The 25320-nt window shown below is 36.6% G+C and overlaps 2 protein-coding genes across 2 annotated transcripts; both read left to right on the top strand.

Moving 5' to 3' along the window:
* Window positions 1–19072: 19072 nt before the first annotated feature.
* LOC116171671 lies at window positions 19073–19721 on the top strand. Its single transcript, XM_031488643.1, has 2 exons — window positions 19073–19216; window positions 19267–19721. Exons 1-2 carry the CDS (start codon window positions 19093–19095, stop codon window positions 19698–19700), a joined length of 558 nt encoding a protein of 185 aa, XP_031344503.1. The 5' UTR covers window positions 19073–19092; the 3' UTR covers window positions 19701–19721.
* A 2208-nt stretch (window positions 19722–21929) lies between these two features.
* On the top strand, window positions 21930–23869 carry LOC116165696 (zinc finger MYM-type protein 1-like). Its single transcript, XM_031480357.1, has 3 exons — window positions 21930–22351; window positions 22505–23799; window positions 23859–23869. The coding sequence occupies exons 2-3, from the start codon at window positions 22515–22517 to the stop codon at window positions 23867–23869; spliced, it is 1296 nt and encodes a 431-aa protein (XP_031336217.1). The 5' UTR covers window positions 21930–22351; window positions 22505–22514.
* The last annotated feature ends 1451 nt before the right edge of the window (window positions 23870–25320 follow it).

Raw genomic sequence — 25320 nt, forward strand, 5'->3', positions numbered from 1 at the left:
CCACAAATATTTATAACAAATAATAGCTTATAACAAATTCAATATTGAAAGCACTGTTCAGTGTTTTAGGAATAAAAAATGTTAAAAGCTTTGAATCTACTAATAAAGCTAAAATTTTTCTAAATTAAAATACCTTGAGTACTACATTTATTTTGTTATGTGAATGACTGTAGTGTAGTTGCAGAGCAAAATATTACCCTGCACAATGGTAATTTAAGTAGGATGAAATCGTGAAATAAAGGAGAAAAATAACAATTTATTTATTTAATTCGTAATCTACATTTTACTCCTATCACTTTTTTGGAAATGTAATCTATAGTGAACCTGTTTACTTTAAATTGCGTAAAATAGGGAACAATAAGCATGTGCTAAATTCATGATCTAAGGCAACAGAAGTACTTGGTTTATTTAACGAATACAAAATTTGATTTTTTTCTGAATATGTCGGCTTATTGAAGTCTAATAACGTTTTCTTTCTTTTCTTTTTAGTTGAATATAGACGCACTTGTTGATCAACTTTTTCATTTGTGTTTACTTTTCCAACCATTTTTAAATCTAGTTTTTCATTTTTATTTACAATACTGATTACTTTATCAAGATGGTTTGAAACATTCTGCAGCTCATCCTCCGTTAATGAGGTTGTTTTGCACAAACCTATAATTAATTCTGCTTTTTTTACAAGAATTTCATTATTTTGTGAACCGTTCATAACAGCATTCTTTATAATGTTTGCTGAAAGCATTTCTGTCACCTCATCATTGTTACCAAGCTCAGCACTTGTGGAAGGCTTAAAATTACCATACATCGATGCACAAGCATGTATATGTTTACATATGTTTAGCTTAATAGCATTATCTACACATGAACATTTAAAGGTGTGTATACAAAGATTACAGTCATTGCAATGAATGCATGCATTTGAACAAACAGTATTTAAATTTGTAATATGATATTCATCTACCTTATTGGAAGACACTACAAGAAACTCACTTTCGTTTAAAAACTTAATCATGGTAGTGGGAATTAATTCTCCAGCCTTATGACTACACTTAATTCTCTTAGTTTTAGTGGTAACCTGATTTTTTGCTAGTCGAATTACTCGCTTATAGAAACTGTCACGAGCAATTTTCATCACTGCATGTATACTTTTATCTAATCTCTTTACTTTACGCCCTTCTAGATATATATGTTTCAATACTTTGTGTAGGGATTCTAAATACATATTCGTATTTATACCTAAACCTACACGGTAACAATATGCCCAACATTGGGAACGATTGGCATAATGTTTCACAAAATAATTCCCAAATGTTGCTGTGTCTACATCTTCCATTAAGTCTCTTACAAATTTAGCAAGACAATTATGAAAATCATCAGTTGAAGTGATTTGTAGTAGCACCCTCAGTGCCTTATAAACCGACGCTCTTTTTTCAATTCCACCTGAAATTTTCATTAAATTTTGTCTCCAGTTACGGTCCACATGCCAAGTACATAATAGACGATGTGGAACAGGTCCCATAACAAATGACCAGGCATTATAAAATGCAGGTGCATCATCAGTCATGAATGTAGATGTTTTAATTTCTCCCACTTGTGCCTTTATGCGTTCAAAAAATAATTTGAAAACAACTTCGTCAGAACGATTTGCAAAACAAAATGCCACTGGACAACCACTACAACCACTGCCAAATTCATCAACAGTCATTACTGTATACAATTGGAAATCGTAACTATTAGTACCGTGAGTTCCATCAATACATATCTTCTCATGGCCGAATTTTAATAATTGTTGACTTTGAAAGGACGTCATTATTACTAATGCAAAATCTTCAGGGTTTAGTATACTAGATTCACATTCTATATTCTGTGGTTTGTAAAATAAAACAGGGCATTCTTTACCTAACATTTTCATTTTTTCAACCCATAAAGTTACACTAACTGAATCATTTTCATGGTGCTTAGTAGCATAATCGATATGAAACTCCTTCATTATGTTTCGCAAATCAGTTCTATCTAATAGCTGGAGACGCTGGAAGCCTTCTTCTGTTATGCCTGCATCACGTATTGAATCTAATATGTGCTCAAAACTCACACCTTCTTTTAATTTTCCTAGAAGTGAATTGGAATAGATAATTTAATTTTACTGAAATTATAATTACCAGCAATCTCCAGTCTCATATTTCTGCTTAAATTAATTCGTCCAAGATCCATTGAATGTCCAACATGCGTTTTGAAAAAATGTACTTCAACATTTCCATCGGGAGTGGAGGATACAACTTCCATTCTAGCAGGACAAGCCTTCCCAATTTTATTAGATCCAATGCTTTTGATGGATCGCACATTTTTACCTCTTGACGTATAATTGTACGATCGATGGCAATTAAAATATTGTTTCCTTTTTTCATTCTCTAAAGGCGTAGCAGCAGTGTCCAAAGTATATCGCGATAAAGTGTTCCCTTATACTTCTTGCTTCCATTTATTAAATTCTGAGATTTGAAAACAAATTTTATTAGTTATGTATTTTTATACCTTAAAAGCATTGATTGATAAATACAAAGTTAGTAGATATGCTAATGGTAGGTATGACATTTATACCTACCTGAAATTGATGGGAAGTTAAGAGTCTCCGTTTCGATTTCCACATTATGAACTTCCTGCAGATGAACATGTAACTGTTCATACTTGCTGAAGCTACCATTGGAGCAACCCTCATACGAACAAACAATTCTTTTATTACGAGTAATTGTCGAGCAATTGTCTTGGATAATTTTATGTGTGGATATATGACGTCGAAGGTTGAATTTTGTAACAAACGTTTTTCCACACACATCACATTGTATCTGACCAGTACTAAAGGACCGTTTCTTTGGAATTAGTGTCTCATTATAATCTGGATGAAATTTTCTTATATGAATGTACAAGTTTTTCTTGTGTCTAAATCCACAATTACATTCCGAACAAAAATGATCTGCCATAATTTGTTTTTAGTACCGATTCCCACAAATCTGAAAGAGCACAAGTTTATAAATTGAATAATACTTATCATTGTTATACTTTTACTTACTTATACTTTATCACACACCTGATCACAATCTTGTATTACGTCTACTATTAACTATTTTTTACAGAAAAACATAAAGCAAAGAACAACTCGTCGATGTTTCATTCAAATCTCAGCATAAATTATTAAATTAAAAGTACTACTTGAATTTCAATCTCACAATTAAAGATATTATAAATAAACATGAAATTCGCCCTAAAAAATAATACATGTGAAGTACGTCCTCACAGCCAGAGCGTACTGCCCCTAGCGTCTCGTCACACAACTGGTTGGATGACTGGGACAAATTTTTTAGAATATTTGATACATCTCACCGATAGCTTACATTGTAGTAATGATAACAAAATATTGCTGATTCTAGATAATCATGAAAGTCACACTGATCTTAAGGTACTACAGTATTGTAAACAAAATGGTATTGTGTTGGTTACGTTGCCTCCTCACTGTAGTCACAAGCTTCAGCCCCTAGATGTCACCTGTTTTGGGCCATTTAAGAGTTGCTACAACAGAGCTATGGATGAGTGGATGATAAACCATCCTGGAGTTCCAACAACTTTGTATAAGATAGTAGAAATAGTTGGTAAATCTTTTGGAATTGCCCTTACGCCAAGTAATGTAATAAAAGGTTTTCAAATCACTGGTATTTGCCCGTTGAATTCTGAAATATTCCAAGAGTCCGATTACATGAGTTCATTTGTAACTGATCGGGATCAGTCTCTTATTGAAGATCTGAACGAGTCCATTGAAACAATTGTTCCAGAAAATTCAGGACCTAGTTGTTCAGGAATAAATTTGGAAAAAACTACTATTCCTGAGCACTTAACCCTTACAAAAAATACTGTTACTCCCGAATCTATACGGCCACATGTAAAAGCTCCACCAAGAAAATTGACCTAAAAGCGCAAAAAGGTCACATCAACGATTTTAACTGATACTCCGGTAATAGAAGAGAAGAAACAAAAAGAACAGGAAAAAATAATGAAAGAGATACAGAAAACCCAAAGAGCTAAAATAAAAAGTGCTACAAAGAATTTATTTAGTGACTCCAGTGATAGTGATGTGTCTTTGAAGGAACTGTGTGATGATAATAGTTCTGATTATTCTGGTGAACTTCAAGAAGAGGAGATGTTAGAAATTTGTGCAAATGATTTTGTAATTGTTAAGTACGACGAAAAACGATAAAATACTACGTAGGTCAAGTGGAAAGAATTGAATCTGATGAATTTTTTGTTAATTTTCTAAAGAAGACTTCGAGGAACAAGTTCCTATTCCCAGAAAAAAGAGATGAAGACTCAGTATCACAAGAAGACATGGTCTAATGACCTTCCTAATCCTTTAATGTCAGGCGGAACTGAAAGAGTTGCAAATCAATATTGCTTTGATTTTGACTTTTCACCTTATAATATGGAATAACTACCTTATTTTTTTTCTATTTTTTTAGTTTTTATCAATGTTCAACTTATTTTTTATACCTAAATAAGAAAAAAGTTTTGTTTTTGTGCCTGTTGCTTAATAAATTCATATGTGTACAAATTTAAGTAAGTTGGATTGGTGACATTTCATTGTTTATTGCTTCTATTTTACTGTGTGTATTGTTTTTTTGAAACATATCGAAGAGTTGTACTTCCTTTTCGTATACCGGGTGGTGCCTAGCGCCTAGTCCCAGTATGAAACAGGGGGTTGTTGCATAGTGGGATGAGGGTGTATAGTGGGACTGCGGTCCTGTTCGTTCAAATTTATGTAACATTTTTTTTCTTATTAATTTCTCATAACCTTTTGTTGTTCTCATAATGCTAAAGCAACAAAAACTGGAAAAAAGCATAAAGGATAATTTTAACAGTCACTTGTAAAATATTGTCCCAGTATGCAACCCTACATGCTGACAGAGAATCTCGTAGTTGCCTCTTCTACGTCTTTCCACCGTTTGCCATTATACTGAAGGTATAACAAAACATTATGACTGAAGGAACAGAAGGAATCGGTTCCTTTCTGGCCTTTCCAATCATGGTATCCAGTTACGGCATTACTAGAAGAAAATGCGGTTTTTCTGGAGCCTAGTCTAAATTTGGTTTCTCTTTCCAGCAACGAGTACCCGCTGTGGCCAACATTTACCCTGGTGGTAAGTCTCTTGTCAGGCAAGCCTATCATAATAAGGGACTCTCCCCACCGGTACAGGAAGCATTCTGCAATCTTCCATAGTTGTGTCAACCTGGAAACAGTATGAGGGTGCGTTACAAGGTGGTGGCACTTTTGTCTTTCCGGGAACATAGACCCGCTTGAAGTTTCAGTTCCAACGTTTTTGTTACAAGTTGGTAGGAGCAAGGAGCTTCTTATGGCACACTTAACAGTGCCAGCTCATCAATTGCTCTCCTCGCTTAACCAGGACTTGCAAACGATTATACGGTACGCCGATTTTTTTAAGTGTTTTGCCTATTATTTGAATTAATGTTAATTTCTTAGAGAATTGTAACTCCAAAAGGGTAAATGTTTTTACTCCACGTTTTGTAATTATGGCTCGTTTTTAGTTCATTTCTGTATTTCAATGTTTCCATTTAAATGTTGATTCAGTCTTACCAAATTCTCCGTTAAAGGAAGTAGTTCTACAGCATTTATCTTCCTTGAATGTAATTTAAATGTTGATTCAGTCTTACCAAATTCTCCGTTAAAGGAAGTAGTTCTACAGCATTTATCTTCCTTGAATGTAAAGATGCTAATGCGCTAGATCAGGGGTCGGCAACCTTTTGGTAAGTGTGGACGAATGTGAAGTTGTGATCAGTATGAGGGGCCTTTGGGGGGTACGGAGTACCCTTCAAGAAGAGGGTTGGAGGGGATCCTCCCCCTGAAAATTTTGGAAAATTTGAATTCGAATTCAGAGTTTTAGCGCCCTAAATTGGAACAAAACAGTTAATTTTCATGTAGTAATTTACGTTGGAGCGACAGCAAAAAAAAAATTAAAATACTACTACTTGCAAAACGGATAGATTAAGAAACGTTTTACATTTATTGTAAACAAGAAGAATTATACCACAAATTAATGGGATTTTTGTGGTTGAATATTTGTAGCTAACTTAGTAATATTTGTAATAAAACTAGTTGTAGCAATGCGAAGCTGTTGATGCAAGTGTTCATCTGTGAGACGCGAACAATATTTGTTTTTTCTTATGTTCATTATTGAAAATGTTTGTTCACATATGTATGTACTTGCAAACGCACTTATAAATTTAGCTGCAAAATCCTTGAGGCGAGGAAATGTTTGTTGGGACAGCACTCCATAAAATAAAATGGAAATGATTCTTACTTCTAGTATAAATATGACATAAAACTTCTGTAATTTCAGTTTGTATCAGTTTAAGAAAATCAATATGAATTCCATCTGGACCTACTGATTTGGATGTTATACCTCTTAATGCTTTCTCAACTTCGTTTGGTGTTATTTCGTTTAGTTTAAGCGAAGACCAGTTGTTGAATTTAGTTATTTCGTAATAATGTGCTAACTCGGCTTCCGCGGTTAAGGAAGACATTTTCAGGCAAAAATAAGAGTTGAGATCGTTGATGCTTAAAACATGCTGGAGAGGGAGGGGGGGGGGGGAAGAGAGGAGAGGGGAGAGAGAGAGTCATCAATATTTTTAAATTATACTTCTTTTTTTTTTATTTCCCTCCGTTGGCCGCCATTTTGTTTTTTGATTAGTGCAATTTTCATTATTCATTACATATGTATAATTATTTTTTTATTATACCGCGAATTAAATTAATTGGACCGCGAATTAAATTAATCAAAACAGCGAATTAAATTAATCGATCCGCGAACTAAATTAATTAGACCGCGAATTAAATTAAGTAGAGTAAATTCCTAGAAATCAACCGGCGAATTAAATTAATTAGATCAATCAAAACGCCGGTTTAAATTAATCGACCTACGAATTAAATCTATTTAAATAATAATCAATTTAATTGATGACGTCATCATTTAAATCAAATGTCAATAAAGCCCAAAATCGTACTCATTAGGTATCCCCTGGCAGTTCATCTAAAGAAGTCGACTGGGGCGCTGTCGGGCTTCTCGAAGCAGCTGATGATTTTCTGGATCTCGGGATCCAGGAGTTGGGCATCTCGTACGTCGGCGGGTTGCGGCTTTATGAGGCGGGCATGGAGGTCGTGAGAGTGTGTCTGCCACCACATTGGATTTGCCGGGTGTATATTGGATGTCCAGTTGATATGGTTGGAGTGCCTGTACCCATCTCGCTAGGCGACCTGTTGGTGTCTTTAACGTCATTAGCCAGCGAAGTGGTTGGTGGTCGGTTATGAGGGTTACTGGTTGTGCCTCAATGTAGCCTCGGAACTTGAAAACTGCCCATACGGCGGCCAGGGCTTCTCGTTCCGTGGTTGAGTAGTTCTTTTCCGCAGGGTTTAGCAGTCCACTGGCGTATTCGACCGGGCGTAGATCCTTTCCAGCGCCTTGGGACAAGACGGCTCCTAGAGCGTACTGACTAGCGTCGGTATGTAGGGTATACGGCGCATTGGGGTCGGCCTGTCGTAAGATGGGTGCGGAGGTGAGGATGTGCTTCAGTTCCTCGAAGGCGGGTTGTTGGGTCGGGGTCCAATCCCAGATGGCATCCTTTTTTAGTAGCTGGGTTAGTGGCCTCGCTAGTCCGGCGAATCCAGGGACGAAGCGGCGGTACCACGAGCAGGCTTGTAAAAATGTCATTAACTGTTTAAGGTTTCGGGGCGCGGCCATTGGACTGATGGCGCTCGTTTTTCCTGGGTCTAGGGCAAGTCCCTCGGGTGATATGATGTGTCCCAGGTACTTAACTCGGGTGCACGTGAAATGGCATTTGGTCCACTTGACCCGCAGCTTGAACTGCGCCAGTCGTTTGAAAACTAAGTCGAGGTCGGCGAGGTGGCGGTCCGTGTCTTGGGAGAGGACGATCCGGTCGTCCAAGTAGGCGAGCAGCGATACTGCGGGGATTCCAGCCTGCGTTCCGGAGTCCAAAAGGCATTCTCTTAAACCGGTAGAGTCCAAAGGGAGTGATGAAGGTGGTTTTGTCACGGTCCGTTGGGCGGACGGCGATTTGCCAATATCCGGCGTGGGGGTCCAGAGTACTGATGGCGCCATGGCTGCGTGGAGGTCATCCATCCTGGGGAGAGGGTAGCTGTCAACCAGTGTGACTCTCTTCCACCAGGGGTCCGATCGTGGGGGTTCTGGTGCGTTTTTGGTTTGAGGTTAGAGTGTAGTCAGTTGCTGCGGATCACTCCAGGCTCGCCACATCCGTAGCAGGTGATGGTGGCGGAGTGGTTGGTTGTGGGGATTGCTTTGGTTACGGTCGCTGTTGGGACCGGGTGATTCTTAGAGATGTCATCCCTTTTCTTTTTTCGGCATTCTTCCTGCGTATGTCCTGGGAACCGGCAGTAGAGACATCGCGGTTTGTTCTAAGATCCGGCGGTAGCGGGAGGAGCATCGGTCGTCAGGGAGCACTTTCTTTGAGGGTATGTGCCTTGGTTCTAGGAACAGTCTTCCTGATGCGGGTGTGGAGGAGACCGTAGACCATGCTTACTTGGATTTGGGGATTTTGGCTATTAGCACACGTTTTTCGCTAATGAACAGCTCCGTTGCCTCTTTCTCCCCCTACTCGGTGGCGAAGAATTTCCGTAGTAGTTGATGTGTGGGGATGGTGGGCTCGAAGTTCTCCCTAATCAGGGTGGTAGCTTCTTCCCATGTGGCGACCGTGTGTTGTACCCCTTACCACCATGTACCGGGGGTCCCATGTAGCAGAATGGCGCCTCCCTTTATAGCATTCTCGTCACTGACCTGGGGTCGCCGTACCTCGTGGTGCATTTGGTGAACGATGCCCTTGGTGGTGGCGGTGTTTGGGGTCCGTAGTTGGCCGATCAGCGTCTGCAGTTGGTCCATGGTGAGGATGACTGGGTTTCCGGTGGCCATCTCCCTGTTCGTTTGTTGCCGTGTCTTTACCGTGGTGTTTCTTTTGTCCCTGAGTTGGGCGCCAATTGATGCGTGCGAAGTTCTCGTGGATTGAAACTAGCCTTATGTACGGAGCGTATATTGTCCTTAAAAGGTACTATTTACACATATGTATATACAAGATTCAAGAAAGAGTCATTAATTCACACCGCACTATAGAGTTATTGGCTCCGTCCGGTGATTATACTAGGCGTGCCTGCAGAGCCGGTTCGAGACGGGTTCACAAAGGACACCGTAACAACACTAAACGCGAACTACCACAGCTAACCTTCCTATGAAGGATGCGATTGCTCCTTCATTGATGATGGATTGTTCCGGGGTAAACTTACCTTGGGTTGACTGGTACTTGGCGTGTTGGTGTGGCGCCCCCGTCTGCGTGGGTGTTGGTACCGCGAGGGTTATCAGCGATAGTGGTCTATACCTGTTTGGGTTAGGGTTATACCTGCGTGGGGGTAGGTGTCGCTACACGTGTCGTCACACGTATTTATAATTGTCTTGCATCATTGCCATGACGTTGCGTTGCGTATACGTAAATAGACGCATTTTCAATAGTGTTTCTTGTTGCACGACAAAGCTCCTTGGCTTATATGTTTTGGTGTCACGAATTTTCATCTGCGTCAAGGGGTGTCACCACAATTTATATATATATATATATATATATATAAAAGGTAATAGTAAAGAACTTCAAGCGTTTCCAATTTGTAAATTAAATTGTGCTTTTGTAAATAATTATTTAACAGCTGTGCTTAAAACCTACTTATATATATATATATATATGTTGGCCGATCAGCGTCTGCAGTTGGTCCATGGTGAGGATGACTGGGTTTCCGGTGGCCATCTCCCTGTTCGTTTGTTGCCGTGTCTTTACCGTGGTGTTTCTTTTGTCCCTGAGTTGGGCGCCAATTGATGCGTGCGAAGTTCTCGTGGATTGAAACTAGCCTTATGTACGGAGCGTATATTGTCCTTAAAAGGTACTATTTACACATATGTATATACAAGATTCAAGAAAGAGTCATTAATTCACACCGCACTATAGAGTTATTGGCTCCGTCCGGTGATTCTACTAGGCGTGCCTGCAGAGCCGGTTCGAGACGGGTTCACAAAGGACACCGTAACAACACTAAACGCGAACTACCACAGCTAACCTTCCTATGAAGGATGCGATTGCTCCTTCATTGATGATGGATTGTTCCGGGGTAAACTTACCTTGGGTTGACTGGTACTTGGCGTGTTGGTGTGGCGCCCCCGTCTGCGTGGGTGTTGGTACCGCGAGGGTTATCAGCGATAGTGGTCTATACCTGTTTGGGTTAGGGTTATACCTGCGTGGGGGTAGGTGTCGCTACACGTGTCGTCACACGTATTTATAATTGTCTTGCATCATTGCCATGACGTTGCGTTGCGTATACGTAAATAGACGCATTTTCAATAGTGTTTCTTGTTGCACGACAAAGCTCCTTGGCTTATATGTTTTGGTGTCACGAATTTTCATCTGCGTCAAGGGGTGTCACCACAATTTATATATATATATATATATATATATAAAAGGTAATAGTAAAGAACTTCAAGCGTTTCCAATTTGTAAATTAAATTTCATTCGCCGGAGGCGGGTCTGTCTCAGGCTTTCCAGAAGCTCTTCAAGCCAGAGCGGGAATGTAACGGATAGGTTAAAGTTAGGGATGGGACGAGTTAGGGTGCTGAGGGGATTCAACATAATGCTTATATATATAAGGTTAAGTGTAAAGAACTCAAGCCGTTTCCATTTGTAAATTAAATTGTGCTTTTGTAAATAATTATTAACAGCTGTGCTTAAAACCTACTTATAATATATATATATATATATATATATATAAGGTAAGGGTGTTAAGGCAGTTAAGTTGTGTACGCGCTCTGCTCACGACCGAGGCGCGTGGCGCAGTGGTTGCGCTCACCAATGCTATTCGGGAGGTCGTGGGTTCGAATCCCGCTGCCGACTGCTTTGTCTGGGGTTTTGTCAGGGGGTTTTCCTCAGACATGCTAGCATTATGTTGAAATCCCCTCAGCACCCTAACTCCGTTCCCATCCCTAACTTTACCTATCCTTACATTCCCGTTCTCTGGCTGAAGAGGCTCTGGAAAGCCTGAGCAGCCCGCCTCCGGCGAATGAAACACGACAACCTTTTCCTTTTTTTCTGCTCACGATCGTACAGGGGACGCTAAGGAGAGCATCGGACGTATTAGTGAGTTTGGCGCCCTTTAATGTGAGTGTCTCCCACGTGTTGGTGGTGAGTGTATAGTGCTGGTCATGCTTTGTTGTTGGGCTATGGCAAAACCACTGGCAGATATCCAATATCAATATATATATATCCACTTGACGTCACCATGTCCGTGGTACCAGGGGCAAAGGAGTGACAGCTAAGAATGGTAAGGGTGGAGGAGAAGTAAGCGCTTTAAGTTCCGAAATTGAAGCCGAACTTCCAAAAATTTTAAATCAAATGCAAACATGGGGCCACGGGTTGTCCAGAAAAGAAGTTTTAGACCTTGTGCAGGTTTACGTTAAACAAAATAAATTAAAAACGAAATTCAAAGACGACCGTCCTGGTGAGGAGTGGTTTATAAATTATTGTAAGAGGAACAAATTATCATTAAAGAAACCCCAGGGCGTAGAGGCAGCAAGAAAGAAGCAAGAAAATCCCTGGACAATATTTAAGTTCTTTGATTTACTCGAAAAAACTGTTAACGATCTAAATTTGGCGAGAAAACCTCACTTACTATTTAATTGCGATAAAACTTCGTTTTCAAGTGATCCATCCAAAACAAAGATTCTGAGGGATGTAGGCTCAAAGTGCTCTAGAACTATCTCTTCTTGTGGGCGAGGAAATACCACTGTCTTAGTGTGTTGTTCGGCATCTGGGAACAAATTGCCTTTATTATCTATATTCAAAGGGAAGAACGTTTTAGAATCGATGATACTCGATGAAGCAGATCCCATGGATAAAACCGCTTTTGCAGCTTCAGATAGAGGATGGATGACGGCAGCTATGTTTTCAAAGTGGTTTAGCAAGTGCTTTATCCCTAACATTCCACAAGAACGTCCTGCTCTTCTTATAGTTGATGGTCATGTCTCACATATCACTTGTGAAGTAATTAGGAGGGCAATAGATAACAACATCACCATTTTAAATTGCCCCCACATTCCACACACATACTACAGCCCTTGGATGTAGGTGTTTTTAAGGGGATGAAAAGCAGTTGGGACAAGGCACTTTGTAAATGGCAGCGAATGAATCCTAGAAGAAAAATTTCAAAGAGTGAATTTGTTGACATTCTTAATAAGGAATATAAAGGAATGCCAATTAGTAACATTGTAAATGCTTTCCGAGCAACGGGGATTTACAATCCTCAAACAGGGTATCCTGATAGGCACCAGATTCCAGAAACTATTTTTTTGAAATCTGATCTTACCAAATACAATAACGAAGTTAAAGATAATGGTAATGGTGCTAATACCCCCTCTTCTACTCCCTTTCCTGGACCTTCGACCCGTATGGATGAATTATTAGTTGATGTAGATGCGACCCATAAATCTAACACTCCTCATCCTCTTCCTGGACCTTCCACCCATATTGATGAATTATCAGTTGATGATGAAGATGTAAGTCACAAATCTAATACTCCACTTCCTGGTGCTTCAACAGATGCGAATAAAATCGCAGATAACGGAGATGTTGGCAATGAATCTATTTCTACGCATGTCATAGGGCCAACTCACACATTTGAGGAACTCTTAACCCAGATGCTGACAAGGCACAAGAAACCTGATCCAATTCAGCAACCAAAAAGAAGACGAATATGTACGAATTTTACGCCTTATACAAACGAAACGTCATACAATTTCGGAGTGAGATGTCACGATGCACGTAGTCTTGTTATTTTAAATTAAACTCAACAGATTTAACCGTTGCAGTAAAATTAAAAATTACGACGAACTAGCTTTCAAAACTTGTATCCTGGGATAAAGTGACCAAATTCACAATAACGTTAGGTTTAGGAATCCCGATAACGAAAGCAATGTCTCTATTAATTGAAGAAGAAAACGTTTTATACAGCCAAAATAGAGATAACCTTCTAATGTTTAAACTAACACAGCGTATACGTAACGTCCTCGATTCAATCACCCTAAAATCATACTTTGACAACAATATTAGCCATGGAGGACCCACTAATAATAATTATAAGACCCGCACACATAGCATTCGATATCTTATGTATTATAATACATTTTAAATCCATAATGTACAGGGAATATCTTGTCCATCTTATGTATATACTATGTATATTCATTATAGGTATATGTATTTTATGTTCAGTATGGATATTCTATAAATATACACTTTGGATGTGATATGGATGTTTAGGCACACACATTGTATGTATCTTTTATGTATAAATCTTATACCTCTTCACGAGGATCTTCTATGTATATACATGGGATTATATGGTATGTATATACGTTTTGGATTAGATACATGCGTTTTCTGTATTACCGATGTTACAAACGTTAGCGTCTCATTTTCTGTGAATTACGGCGATGAAAATAGTAAGGTGCTATTGCAAATACAGTTCATTTTTCTAAAATCAGGAGTGTTATTCCGCGAGTTATTAATGAGTTTGTTTGTCTAATTTGGACAGTGAAAGTAATGATTTTTATTTCGTGTGTGCTGTGTGCATGTCCTAAAGTTGCAAATATGTGTTAGTGAGATGTAAACACTGTATGGGAATTAATATAAGGACAAGATTGGCAGGTATATTAGCGACTATGAACTCACGCTATTAGTGTTGAACAAGAACACGATCAAGATGACTCAACACTACTGTGTTAAATAAAACAATAATAATTTCTTAAGCTCATTTTCCATTGTATACTAGGAGACTTAATAAACAAAAAGCTTCACTCAGTGAAAAGTATTTATGTAGGTATAGATGCTCGTAAACTTCCCGAATGTTAGAGGAATCTATAAAACATCCATTCTGAATGTATACAACAAACATAGAATATCCTATTGAACATCTTTGCATATTACAGGAATATTCATGGTATATCCACTTGTCAGTATACATGCATGCATATACAGAAGACATCCAAAACGTATATACTATGTCAGCACCTCGGGGGTAAAGTGTATTAAGTCAAAAATTGAAGTTTTACAGAAAACATAATTATAGATTTTGAAAATATAATAAATTACGCCAATTTTTCTACGATTTTTGTAGAAATTTGATACATGTCACTTGCATCGCCCATGGAATGGCTAGGGTTGCAGAAACCATTAGATTAGAATTTCCAAAAGTAAATGATTTAATAAAAAATGGCAAAAAAATTTTCTCTAAAGCACCCCTCCGTGTTCAGGCATTTAAGGAAAAATTACCAAACGTCGGTTTACCACCTGAGCCAGTGATCACAAGATGGGGTACTTGGTTAGAAGCTGTCAAATATTATGAAAATCATTTTTCAGAATTTACAGCTTTTACAACACAAAGAATAATTAAAAAAAGAAGTTGCATTTATTCAATCTAACTATTTCTATGTAGCGGAAAGTATTAAAAAATTGGAATCCTCCAATTTAACACTAGTAGAGAGCATTGAAATAGTTAGAAAATTTAAAACAAATACGTACAAAGTACCGGGGCGTGTAGGAGAAGCTGTCACAAGAAAGGCGAAGGACGTATTCAGCAAGAATGGCGATTTTAAAATTCTTGAAGAGATTGCAAAGGTTTTAGAAGGAACTGATTTGGATGTAAAAATTCCTTACTGTTGTTTTAAACATGCGCCGATAACTTCCGTAGACGTAGAAAGAAGTTTTTCTACGTACAAAAATATCTTTTCTGATCGACGACAAAATTTTAAAGTTAAAAATTGTGAAAAATATTTAATTATACATTGTTTTAATAAACAAGAAGATGAACAGTAGTTTTTTTATTATTGTTTCGTGGTGTCAAGAATTATTCGGAATAAACTTTAAAAATTAATTTGCTTTTTTTTTGCATATTTTTATGAATTTAGTGCTTATTTTGTATTTTATACAGCATTTTTTAAGCACTTTTTTCTAAAAAATATGTGCTTATAAATCCGCACTCTAATTATTACTCTCGAAGCCACATAAGAGTGTATGCAGGTTTTTGCAAGTCTTCGTACGTCGTGTTGTCGATTGATGCTACTGGTTCTTTTGGTACATAAGATACAACGGTTAAACGGTCCTTCTCAGTATATCTTTTTGTATGAAGGTGTAATTAATGTACATGGTACCCAATTTCCGGTGATACAAATGCTCTCCGAAAAGCATGATGCAAATTCCATCCTATACTGGCTCAATGAATGGGAACGGAGGGGGGCGCCATGCCCCAAGGAGGTTGTTATAGATAATTCTGCAGCTCTAAAATCCGCAGTTTGCAGGTCTTTTAGACGATCAGGGGATGTTGCTGACTACAAAGATAAATGTTTTCTTCATTTATTAAAAAAAGATACAGTGCTTCCAAACGCTTTTATTCGACTGGATGTAGCACATTTTGTCCACTCCGCTGCAAAATGGAAGGAATGGAGAACTTCGCCAATGAGAAGGCTCAAAAGAATTTTATTTAGATGTTTAGGTCTTCTAATTAAATCAGACAATTTGCTAGATTTTCAGAACATTTTAACAAATACATAACAGTGAGTTTAAGTGAAACCATATCTGAAGCAATGGTTTAACGGATTTAACAAGTTGCATAAAATCTTTCGAAGAAGTAGATCAAACGGAGATTTTAAATGAAAATAACGCCTTATATCATACTATGCAAGACAAGGAACAAAACACACAAGACGGTGAAACCTCTGACAATTTGCGGCAATGGCTAATGGATGTTCGGAAAACTGCGGAAATGCGTTGTGCTGAGGGTAATGTCAACTTAAACCCATATTATGCTCCCGATGTTGCTGCACAGTTCATTCGAGTGTCACAAGATTTTGTCTTTGGTCTGCAGTAATGGTAAAACCCTTCCAGTCTCCTAAGATTAGAGCGACATCGGAACCTTTTGAAATTGCTTGGTCGTTATGATGGTTTTTTTGTCTACACCACGTGACGGTGTAGTCTGAATATGTCTATAGCTTTCAATGTAATAATATTTACCGTTTCGTTGACGGTACGGTAACGGAACTATGACGATACGTACGTATAGTATGAATCATGCTTTAAGCTTCTGACAATTCTGAATTTAATTTAGAGACGTCAAACATAGCAAGCTTAAGTTCTGCTGTTGCCATAGAAACAAAATTGTCATATGTTCTTGACATCATTTTATATCGTGCATTTGAAATAAGAATGACAGATGTCATTAGAATGCGCAATCATCTGTTTTACTTTATCTACCCTTACGGTTAAAGTGATCACTTTATCTATCCTTACGGTTAAAGAACGGCTTAGCCTACTTATTCAAACGTATTAAAATGTCATTTTAAATATGCTATAAAATAAAATCAATACTGCATTATTTAACCCATGTTGCCTGTGTTTAAAAACTTAAAGGTTAGGGCTGATGAATCGAGACGTAAGTCTTATCTCTCTTTTACAGTCCATTAAATTGTGATTTTAATTAAGTGTTAAATTATTGGACCTTAAATAAGTTGTACTTAAGGGTCAAGTTCTAAACAACAATATCCAACTGTCCAGAATTTCAAATTTCCCACACATTTTTGAAGTCACCACTATCCGAGTCTATAGATCATTTCCAGCTAATCGATATTTAGCATTCGTCAATTCGAAAGCGAGTAGGTATTTGCATTTTATCCAGAACACGGTACTTTACTGGGATAACCCCAATGCTAGTAACGTGCAAAGAAAAATATATCCAAAAACTATAATGCCAAAACTCAGACCTAAATTCAATTGAGGAGCTTGCGTGCAAAGCCGGCTAAATCCACTTTTGGAACATTTAATTTTTTTCGTGCAAAGTGTACCACATCCGTATTATCTAAGCATTCCATGCATCATTTTCGTTCAAAACCGACTACAACCAAAGTAAATATCCACTTAAAGTACCCAATTTGCAACAAATCCGGCTATATCCATTTTTGTTAGCAAAACCGGCATTATCCACTATACGAACAGCTATATGTTTGTTGGCATAACTTTAAAGTAAACAGATCGTTAGCGCGTGGTGTGTTTGTATCAGTGTTGTAAAGATACATACAAATAATGATGCAATTGTAATATATGAACTTATTAATAAGCAATCAACAATTATTTTACTCAGCGGTTTCGCATTTATCTGGAACATCCTCTGATTCGGGGTAGTTTTCGTATTTACTTAGAATGTTCTCCAACTCCTCGCTAGTATCGAACTCCTCGCTGTCATGTAAATCCCAACTTTTTTCTTGCAACGTAGAGGCACCCATATTTTCAGATTTGGTTTCTTCCCTTTGAATACGTTTGTTGGCAATTTTTTGCTGCACTAGCTCACTTTTTTGTTTAGTTCATCTGCTGTAGTTTTCAAAAAGGTCTCCATAATGTACATCCATGCAATCTGAAATCGTTTTTTAAAATTACAATTTATGTGTGTGTAAACGTTAGGTGTAGTAGATATTTGAAACGGAATGTATTTTTCAATAAAATTACAATCAATATCTTTAATTTGGATAATTTGAAATATTTTGTACAATTATACAAACGGTTAAATGAAATTACTACCTATCTTATATCTACCTTTAAAATCTTCTGCAATTTTAAATATTTGTCAATTTCACAGGATCCTTTGCCAATGTTGTTTATTCCAATGACCTGACAAGTAAATTTTCTTCTTTGGAAATTAATAAAGAACCTCTCCTCAGAGTACCAGCCAATCCAATTACTAAATCCTAGGCGCAAAATAACAATTACACATTTAAATATTCATTTATAACAACTTACTTACATTAGCCAGTAAAAATGTTTCATGAAGTGCTACATTTATAAATTTCAAGATTTGCTCTTTTTCCAAAACTCGCAATTTTTGTACTGTATTCCTCATTGTTTACGAGACGCTAGGGGCAGTACGCTCTGGCTGTGAGGACGTACTTCACATGTATTATTTTTTAGGGCGAACTTCATGTTTATTTATAATATCTTTAATTGTGAGATTGAAATTCAAGTAGTACTTTTAATTTAATAATTTATGCTGAGATTTGAAACATCGACGAGTTGTTCTTTGCTTTATGTTTTTCTGTAAAAAATAGTTAATAGTAGACGTAATACAAGATTGTGATCAGGTGTGTGATAAAGTATAAGTAAGTAAAAGTATAACAATGATAAGTATTATTCAATTTATAAACTTGTGCTCTTTCAGATTTGTGGGAATCGGTACTAAAAACAAATTATGGCAGATCATTTTTGTTCGGAATGTAATTGTGGATTTAGACACAAGAAAAACTTGTACATTCATATAAGAAAATTTCATCCAGATTATAATGAGACACTAATTCCAAAGAAACGGTCCTTTAGTACTGGTCAGATACAATGTGATGTGTGTGGAAAAACGTTTGTTACAAAATTCAACCTTCGACGTCATATATCCACACATAAAATTATCCAAGACAATTGCTCGACAATTACTCGTAATAAAAGAATTGTTTGTTCGTATGAGGGTTGCTCCAATGGTAGCTTCAGCAAGTATGAACAGTTACATGTTCATCTGCAGGAAGTTCATAATGTGGAAATCGAAACGGAGACTCTTAACTTCCCATCAATTTCAGGTAGGTATAAATGTCATACCTACCATTAGCATATCTACTAACTTTGTATTTATCAATCAATGCTTTTAAGGTATAAAAATACATAACTAATAAAATTTGTTTTCAAATCTCAGAATTTAATAAATGGAAGCAAGAAGTATAAGGGAACACTTTATCGCGATATACTTTGGACACTGCTGCTACGCCTTTAGAGAATGAAAAAAGGAAACAATATTTTAATTGCCATCGATCGTACAATTATACGTCAAGAGGTAAAAATGTGCGATCCATCAAAAGCATTGGATCTAATAAAATTGGGAAGGCTTGTCCTGCTAGAATGGAAGTTGTATCCTCCACTCCCGATGGAAATGTTGAAGTACATTTTTTCAAAACGCATGTTGGACATTCAATGGATCTTGGACGAATTAATTTAAGCAGAAATATGAGACTGGAGATTGCTGGTAATTATAATTTCAGTAAAATTAAATTATCTATTCCAATTCACTTCTAGGAAAATTAAAAGAAGGTGTGAGTTTTGAGCACATATTAGATTCAATACGTGATGCAGGCATAACAGAAGAAGGCTTCCAGCGTCTCCAGCTATTAGATAGAACTGATTTGCGAAACATAATGAAGGAGTTTCATATCGATTATGATACTAAGCACCATGAAAATGATGCAGTTAGTGTAACTTTATGGGTTGAAAAAATGAAAATGTTAGGTAAAGAATGCCCGGTTTTATTTTACAAACCACAGAATATAGAATGTGAATCTAGTATACTAAACCCTGAAGATTTTGCATTAGTAATAATGACGTCCTTTCAAAGTCAACAGTTATTAAAATTCGGTCATGAGAAGATATGTATTGATGGAACTCACGGTACTAATAGTTACGATTTCCAATTGTATACAGTAATGACTGTTGATGAATTTGGCAGTGGTTGACCGGTGGCATTTTGTTTTGCAAATCGTTCTGACGAAGTTGTTTTCAAATTATTTTTTGAACGCATAAAGGCACAAGTGGGAGAAATTAAAACATCTACATTCATGACTGATGATGCACCTGCATTTTATAATGCCTGGTCATTTGTTATGGGACCTGTTCCACATCGCCTATTATGTACTTGGCATGTGGACCGTAACTGGAGACAAAATTTAATGAAAATTTCAGGTGGAATTGAAAAAAGAGCGTCGGTTTATAAGGCAATGAGGGTGCTACTACAAATCACTTCAACTGATGATTTTCATAATTGTCTTGCTAAATTTGTAAGAGACTTAATGGAAGATGTAGACACAGCAACATTTGGGAATTATTTTGTGACACATTATGCCAATCGTTCCTAATGTTGGGCATATTGTTACCGTGTAGGTTTAGGTATAAATACGAATATGTATTTAGAATCCCTACACAAAGTATTGAAACATATATATCTAGAAGGGCGTAAAGTAAAGAGATTAGATAAAAGTATACATGCAGTGATGAAAATTGCTAGTGACAGTTTCTATAAGCGAGTAATTCGACTAGCAAAAAATCAGGTTACCACTAAAACTAAGAGAATTAAGTGTAGTCATAAGGCTGGAGAATTAATTCCCACTACCATGATTAAGTTTTTAAACGAAAGTGAGTTTCTTGTAGTGTCTTCCAATAAGGTAGATGAATATCATATTACAAATTTAAATACTGTTTGTTCAAATGCATGCATTCATTGCAATGACTGTAATATTTGTATACATACCTTTAAATGTTCATGTGTAGATAATGTTATTAAGCTAAACATATGTAAACATATACATGCTTGTGCATCGATGTATGGTAATTTTAAGCCTTCCACAAGTACTGAGCTTGGTAACAATGATGAGGTGACAGAAATGCTTTCAGCAAACATTATAAAGAATGCTGTTATGAACGGTTCACAAAATAATGAAATTCTTGTAAAAAAAAGCAGAATTAATTATAGGTTTGTGCAAAACAACCTCATTAACGGAGGATGAGCTGCAGAATGTTTCAAACCATCTTGATAAAGTAATCAGTATTGTAAATAAAAATGAAAAACTAGATTTAAAAATGGTTGGAAAAGTAAACACAAATGAAAAAGTTGATCAACAAGTGCGTCTATATTCAACTAAAAAGAAAAGAAAGAAAACGTTATTAGACTTCAATAAGCCGACATATTCAGAAAAAAATCAAATTTTGTATTCGTTAAATAAACCAAGTACTTCTGTTGCCTTAGATCATGAATATATTTAGCACATGCTTATTGTTCCCTATCTTATGCAATTTAAAGTAAACAGGTTCACTATAGATTACATTTCCAAAAAAGTGATAGGAGTAAAATGTAGATTACGAATTAAATAAATAAATTGTTATTTTTCTCCTTTATTTCACCATTTTATCCTACTTAAATTACCATTGTGCAGGGTAATATTTTGCTCTGCAACTACACTACAGTCATTCACATAACAAAATAAATGTAGTACTCAAGGTATTTTAATTTAGAAAAATTTTAGCTTTATTAGTAGATTCAAAGCTTTTAACATTTTTTATTCCTAAAACACTGAACAGTGCTTTTAATATTGAATTTGTTATAAGCTATTATTTGTTATAAATATTTGTGGAAAGTTTGTTGTTTTTTCGGTGTCATGGACCTCCTCCTTTCTCTGCAATGTGAATTAATTACGTAATTCTCATTTTTCTTATACAATGTATACGCTACCACAAAGTAATATAAGTAGACTCTGTGCTATTTTCCTAAAATTTATTGGCACGACAGTAAGCACAGTTTATAGGGTATGATCAACGAATTAATTAATTCGTTGTTTGGTTATGATATACGATATGAAGTAGTTCCATAACAATAATCACGTAAGAGTGAGCTGAAGTTAGTCGCTATCAGCCAGAGCATACTGTCCCTAGCGTCTCGTCATTGTTTCCTTTGAAATAAGCACGTATGTACGTTAGGATACTCGCTAGCTCGCTTCGTTGGCTGCAACCGTGATTTCAGATAGGCTGCTTAGTAAGTCGGCATCCATCACATACCTAACTGTTACATTTTACAGATTAATATGCTGAAAATGTCTATTTAAAGCCACAATTGAACTTACGATTGACAGCGGTTGATCCAGCGTCTAATACCAACGGGCCGGTTTTGTCACTAGGCGCACTAGGCGCTAGCCTAGGGCCCCAACTTTAAAGGGGCCCCATAAAATGCAAAAAATTTAAATATAAACAGATAAATGTAAATTCTTTTTATTTATATTTAATTTTAAAATATGAATGAATGTAAAAATCAAATTAGGAAGAGCGCCTCGATTTGGTAAAGGGTAAATGCTTCCGGCGCGTTCCGGCTCAATGACATCGCTGGCAAGTGCAACGTCGTACCTCGTAAGGCTCGTACGTTGCAACGAAACGAAGTGTGATTGTGGGAAGGAGGGCAAGTAGCTGATAGTGCAATTCGTCAATGAGCCGCTGCTGCACGCGTTCGCGTGAAATACATTATACATAAAGTTAAAGTAAAGCCTATATTAATTTATACTGAGTTTTTCACAGTGCTGGAACTTCGAAAGTGCAATTTATTTTATTAAATAAACATTCAAGGGTAAGTAGGAAGTACGAAAGGGGAAGCACAAATTACCTACTTTTAACACGAATATTAGTAAAAGAAAAAGATTGAATCTTACAATATTCATTAACTGTCACGGTCACCTGATCTGTTGGGTTATTTTTAGTTTAACTTTAAATGTTGTTTTAGTGTCGGCAGTATGAAAAGGTCATATGAATCTGGATCTGCCAAACGAAAAAAGCAAAAAGAACGCATTGTGGAACAGGAGGCTCTTAGAAATTCAATGGCGTCATTTTTATCTAACTCCTCTGCTATGACGAGAAATCTCGACCCACCATCTAGTACAAGTATATGTATTCCTGTTCCGCAAAGGCAAAGGCAAAGTACTTCAGAATGTGGAAACCGAAACACTAAAGATGAAGACGACGACGACATTATCGCGAATACCTTGCATCAAGAAACTTCAAATTCACGTCATCATGAGGATACGGGCGATACGGATACGGGGATAATTGTGAACGACTTGAAGCTTGACGATACTAGCCTCCAGTTAGGGGATATTGCGAAGTGGCCAACAGACATTTCAGAAAAACTTATTGGTGAAATCTTGGATAGTGTTCCTAAAAATTTTGGAAAAATTGAAAATTTAAAATCATCCTACGTCGATAAGGAAAAAGTATATACCAGAACTTTTCAAGAGTCAAACTTTTACACCATCAAATCAAATGGGATTAAGGAAAAACGTGAGTGGTTGATATTTTCAGACACTAGTAAATCGGTGTATTGTTTTGTTTGCAAACTTTTTTCACGTTCACGTGTTTCTTCCAAAATGATCGTAGGGTGCAATGACTGGAAAAATATTTGTAGAATATTAACTGATCACGAACGTTCCCAGGAGCACGTTAAATCTATGTGTTGTTACAATAAACGACGTTTATCGTCAGGCCGAATTGATGCTGAGCTGTGTAAACAGTTGAAGTCTGAAGAAAATTATTGGCGAGAAGTTTTAAAAAGAGTCGTTGCTACAGTTAAACTGTTGGGTTCGCTTGGATTGGCATTTCGGGGCACTAATGACACCGTAGGGTCCCAAAATAAAGGCAACTTTTTGACATGTTTGGAATATTTGAGTCAGTTTGATAATTTTTTAAAATCGCATTTAGAAAAATACGGAAATTGCGGTAAAGGGAGTGTTAATTATCTATCCCATAGTATCTGTGACGAATTTATTAATTTAATGGCTAAAAAAACATTAGACGTAATCTTGGATGACATTAGAAACGCGATGTATTTCTCACTTAGCGTAGATTCTACACCTGATATATCTCACGTAGATCAATTGGTTTTAATCATCAGATATTTAAACCAACACGGCGAGATAAAAGAAAGATTTTTGGGAATCATACCCATAGAAGCACATAACGCAGAACATTTGGAAAATGTAATTTTAGGTGCTTTTAAAGAGTTTTCACTAGATATTACCAAATGTAGGGGACAAAGTTATGATAATGCGGCAAACATGTCAGGGGTGTACTCTGGCTTGCAGTCCCGAATTAAAAAACATAGCCCCACTGCATTTTATGTTCCTTGTACAAGCCATTCGTTAAATTTAGTGGGAAATAACGCAGTAGAATCTTGTTTTGATGCTGTGAATTTTTTTTCTTTTTGTCAAAATCTATTTACTTTTTTTTCGGCGTCAACTCGCCGATGGAATGTATTAAAGAACATTCTCCCAAAAGATGGTGTAACCCTAAAAAAAGTGTGCGATACAAGATGGTCAGCTAGGGCCGATGCTATATTGGCTCTTAAAAAGGGCTACAAAGAAATACAGCAAGCTTTAATGAAAATGTATCAGTCTGAAGACGAAAAGCCTGTAGCGCGCACTGAAATAAAAGGGTTAATCAAACATTTTGAAAAATATGAAACGGCCTTATTAACAACTTTATGGTATAAAATATTAGTGAGGTTAAATTATACAAGTAAAGCACTCCAAGATCCAAAAATTAATTTGTTAAATGGCGAAAACTTATTAAAATCTTTAAAGCAGTTTATAATAGATGTTCGGGATAATTTCATACAAATTGAAGATGAAGCTAAGGTGTTGACTGACTCATGTGTGTTTAATGACGAAAGAGTCCGTCAAAAAACAAGAAAATTGCAAAGTGACGAGACATCAACTAATGAAGTATTTTTGAGAGGTCGCAAAAAGTTTATTACACAAACGGTTTATGTTATTTGTGACAATATAATTAGTGAACTAGACAGAAGGAGCCAAGTTTATACCGATATTTTAAAAAATTTTAAAATATTTTTTGATACTAACTTGACAGATATAGAAGTTAATCTTTCTATTAGTAAAATAAAAGAGGTATATAAAGATGATATTAATGTCGATTACTTTCAAGAGGAAATGTTACATTTTTTAAATTATGCGAAAGAAGAAAATATTACGGATCCGTTTGCTATGTACAAGCATATTAACGATGGTCTAAGATCCACGTTTCCAAACGTAGAAACAATTTTAAAAATATTTTTGACATTGCCGGTTAGTAATGCTTCTGGAGAGCGTGCCTTTTCAGTTTTGAAAAGGATCAAAAATTATTTAAGGAATAGTTTGCTACAAGATAAAACTACTAATCTTTCAATGCTTTTTATCGAATCGGATGTGGTAAGCAGCATACCTTTCGATGACATTATTGATATCTTTTCAAAACAAAAAACCAGAAAAAAGAATTTTTAATGTGTTCTTTTTCTTTTTTCTAGTAGGATTTCTATATTTTTAAGAATCTGCGTGATACACATCGGTTACTGTATCATGTATGTTTTGTTTGTTAGAAACTTGTTTAAAAATAAAAACAGTTAATAAGAGTTTAAATAGTTGTTTTGCATTTTCCCTTAGGTAATCGATTGATTAAATTCGAGATTAAATTTATGGACCAAAACGCTAAATCAAGGGCCTCAATCAACGTCTAGCGCCTAGGGCCTCATGTTGGGTGGAACCGGCCCTG

The sequence above is a fragment of the Photinus pyralis genome, unplaced genomic scaffold (assembly GCF_008802855.1).
Source record: "Photinus pyralis isolate 1611_PpyrPB1 unplaced genomic scaffold, Ppyr1.3 Ppyr1.4_LG1, whole genome shotgun sequence".
NCBI lineage: Eukaryota > Metazoa > Arthropoda > Insecta > Coleoptera > Lampyridae > Photinus > Photinus pyralis.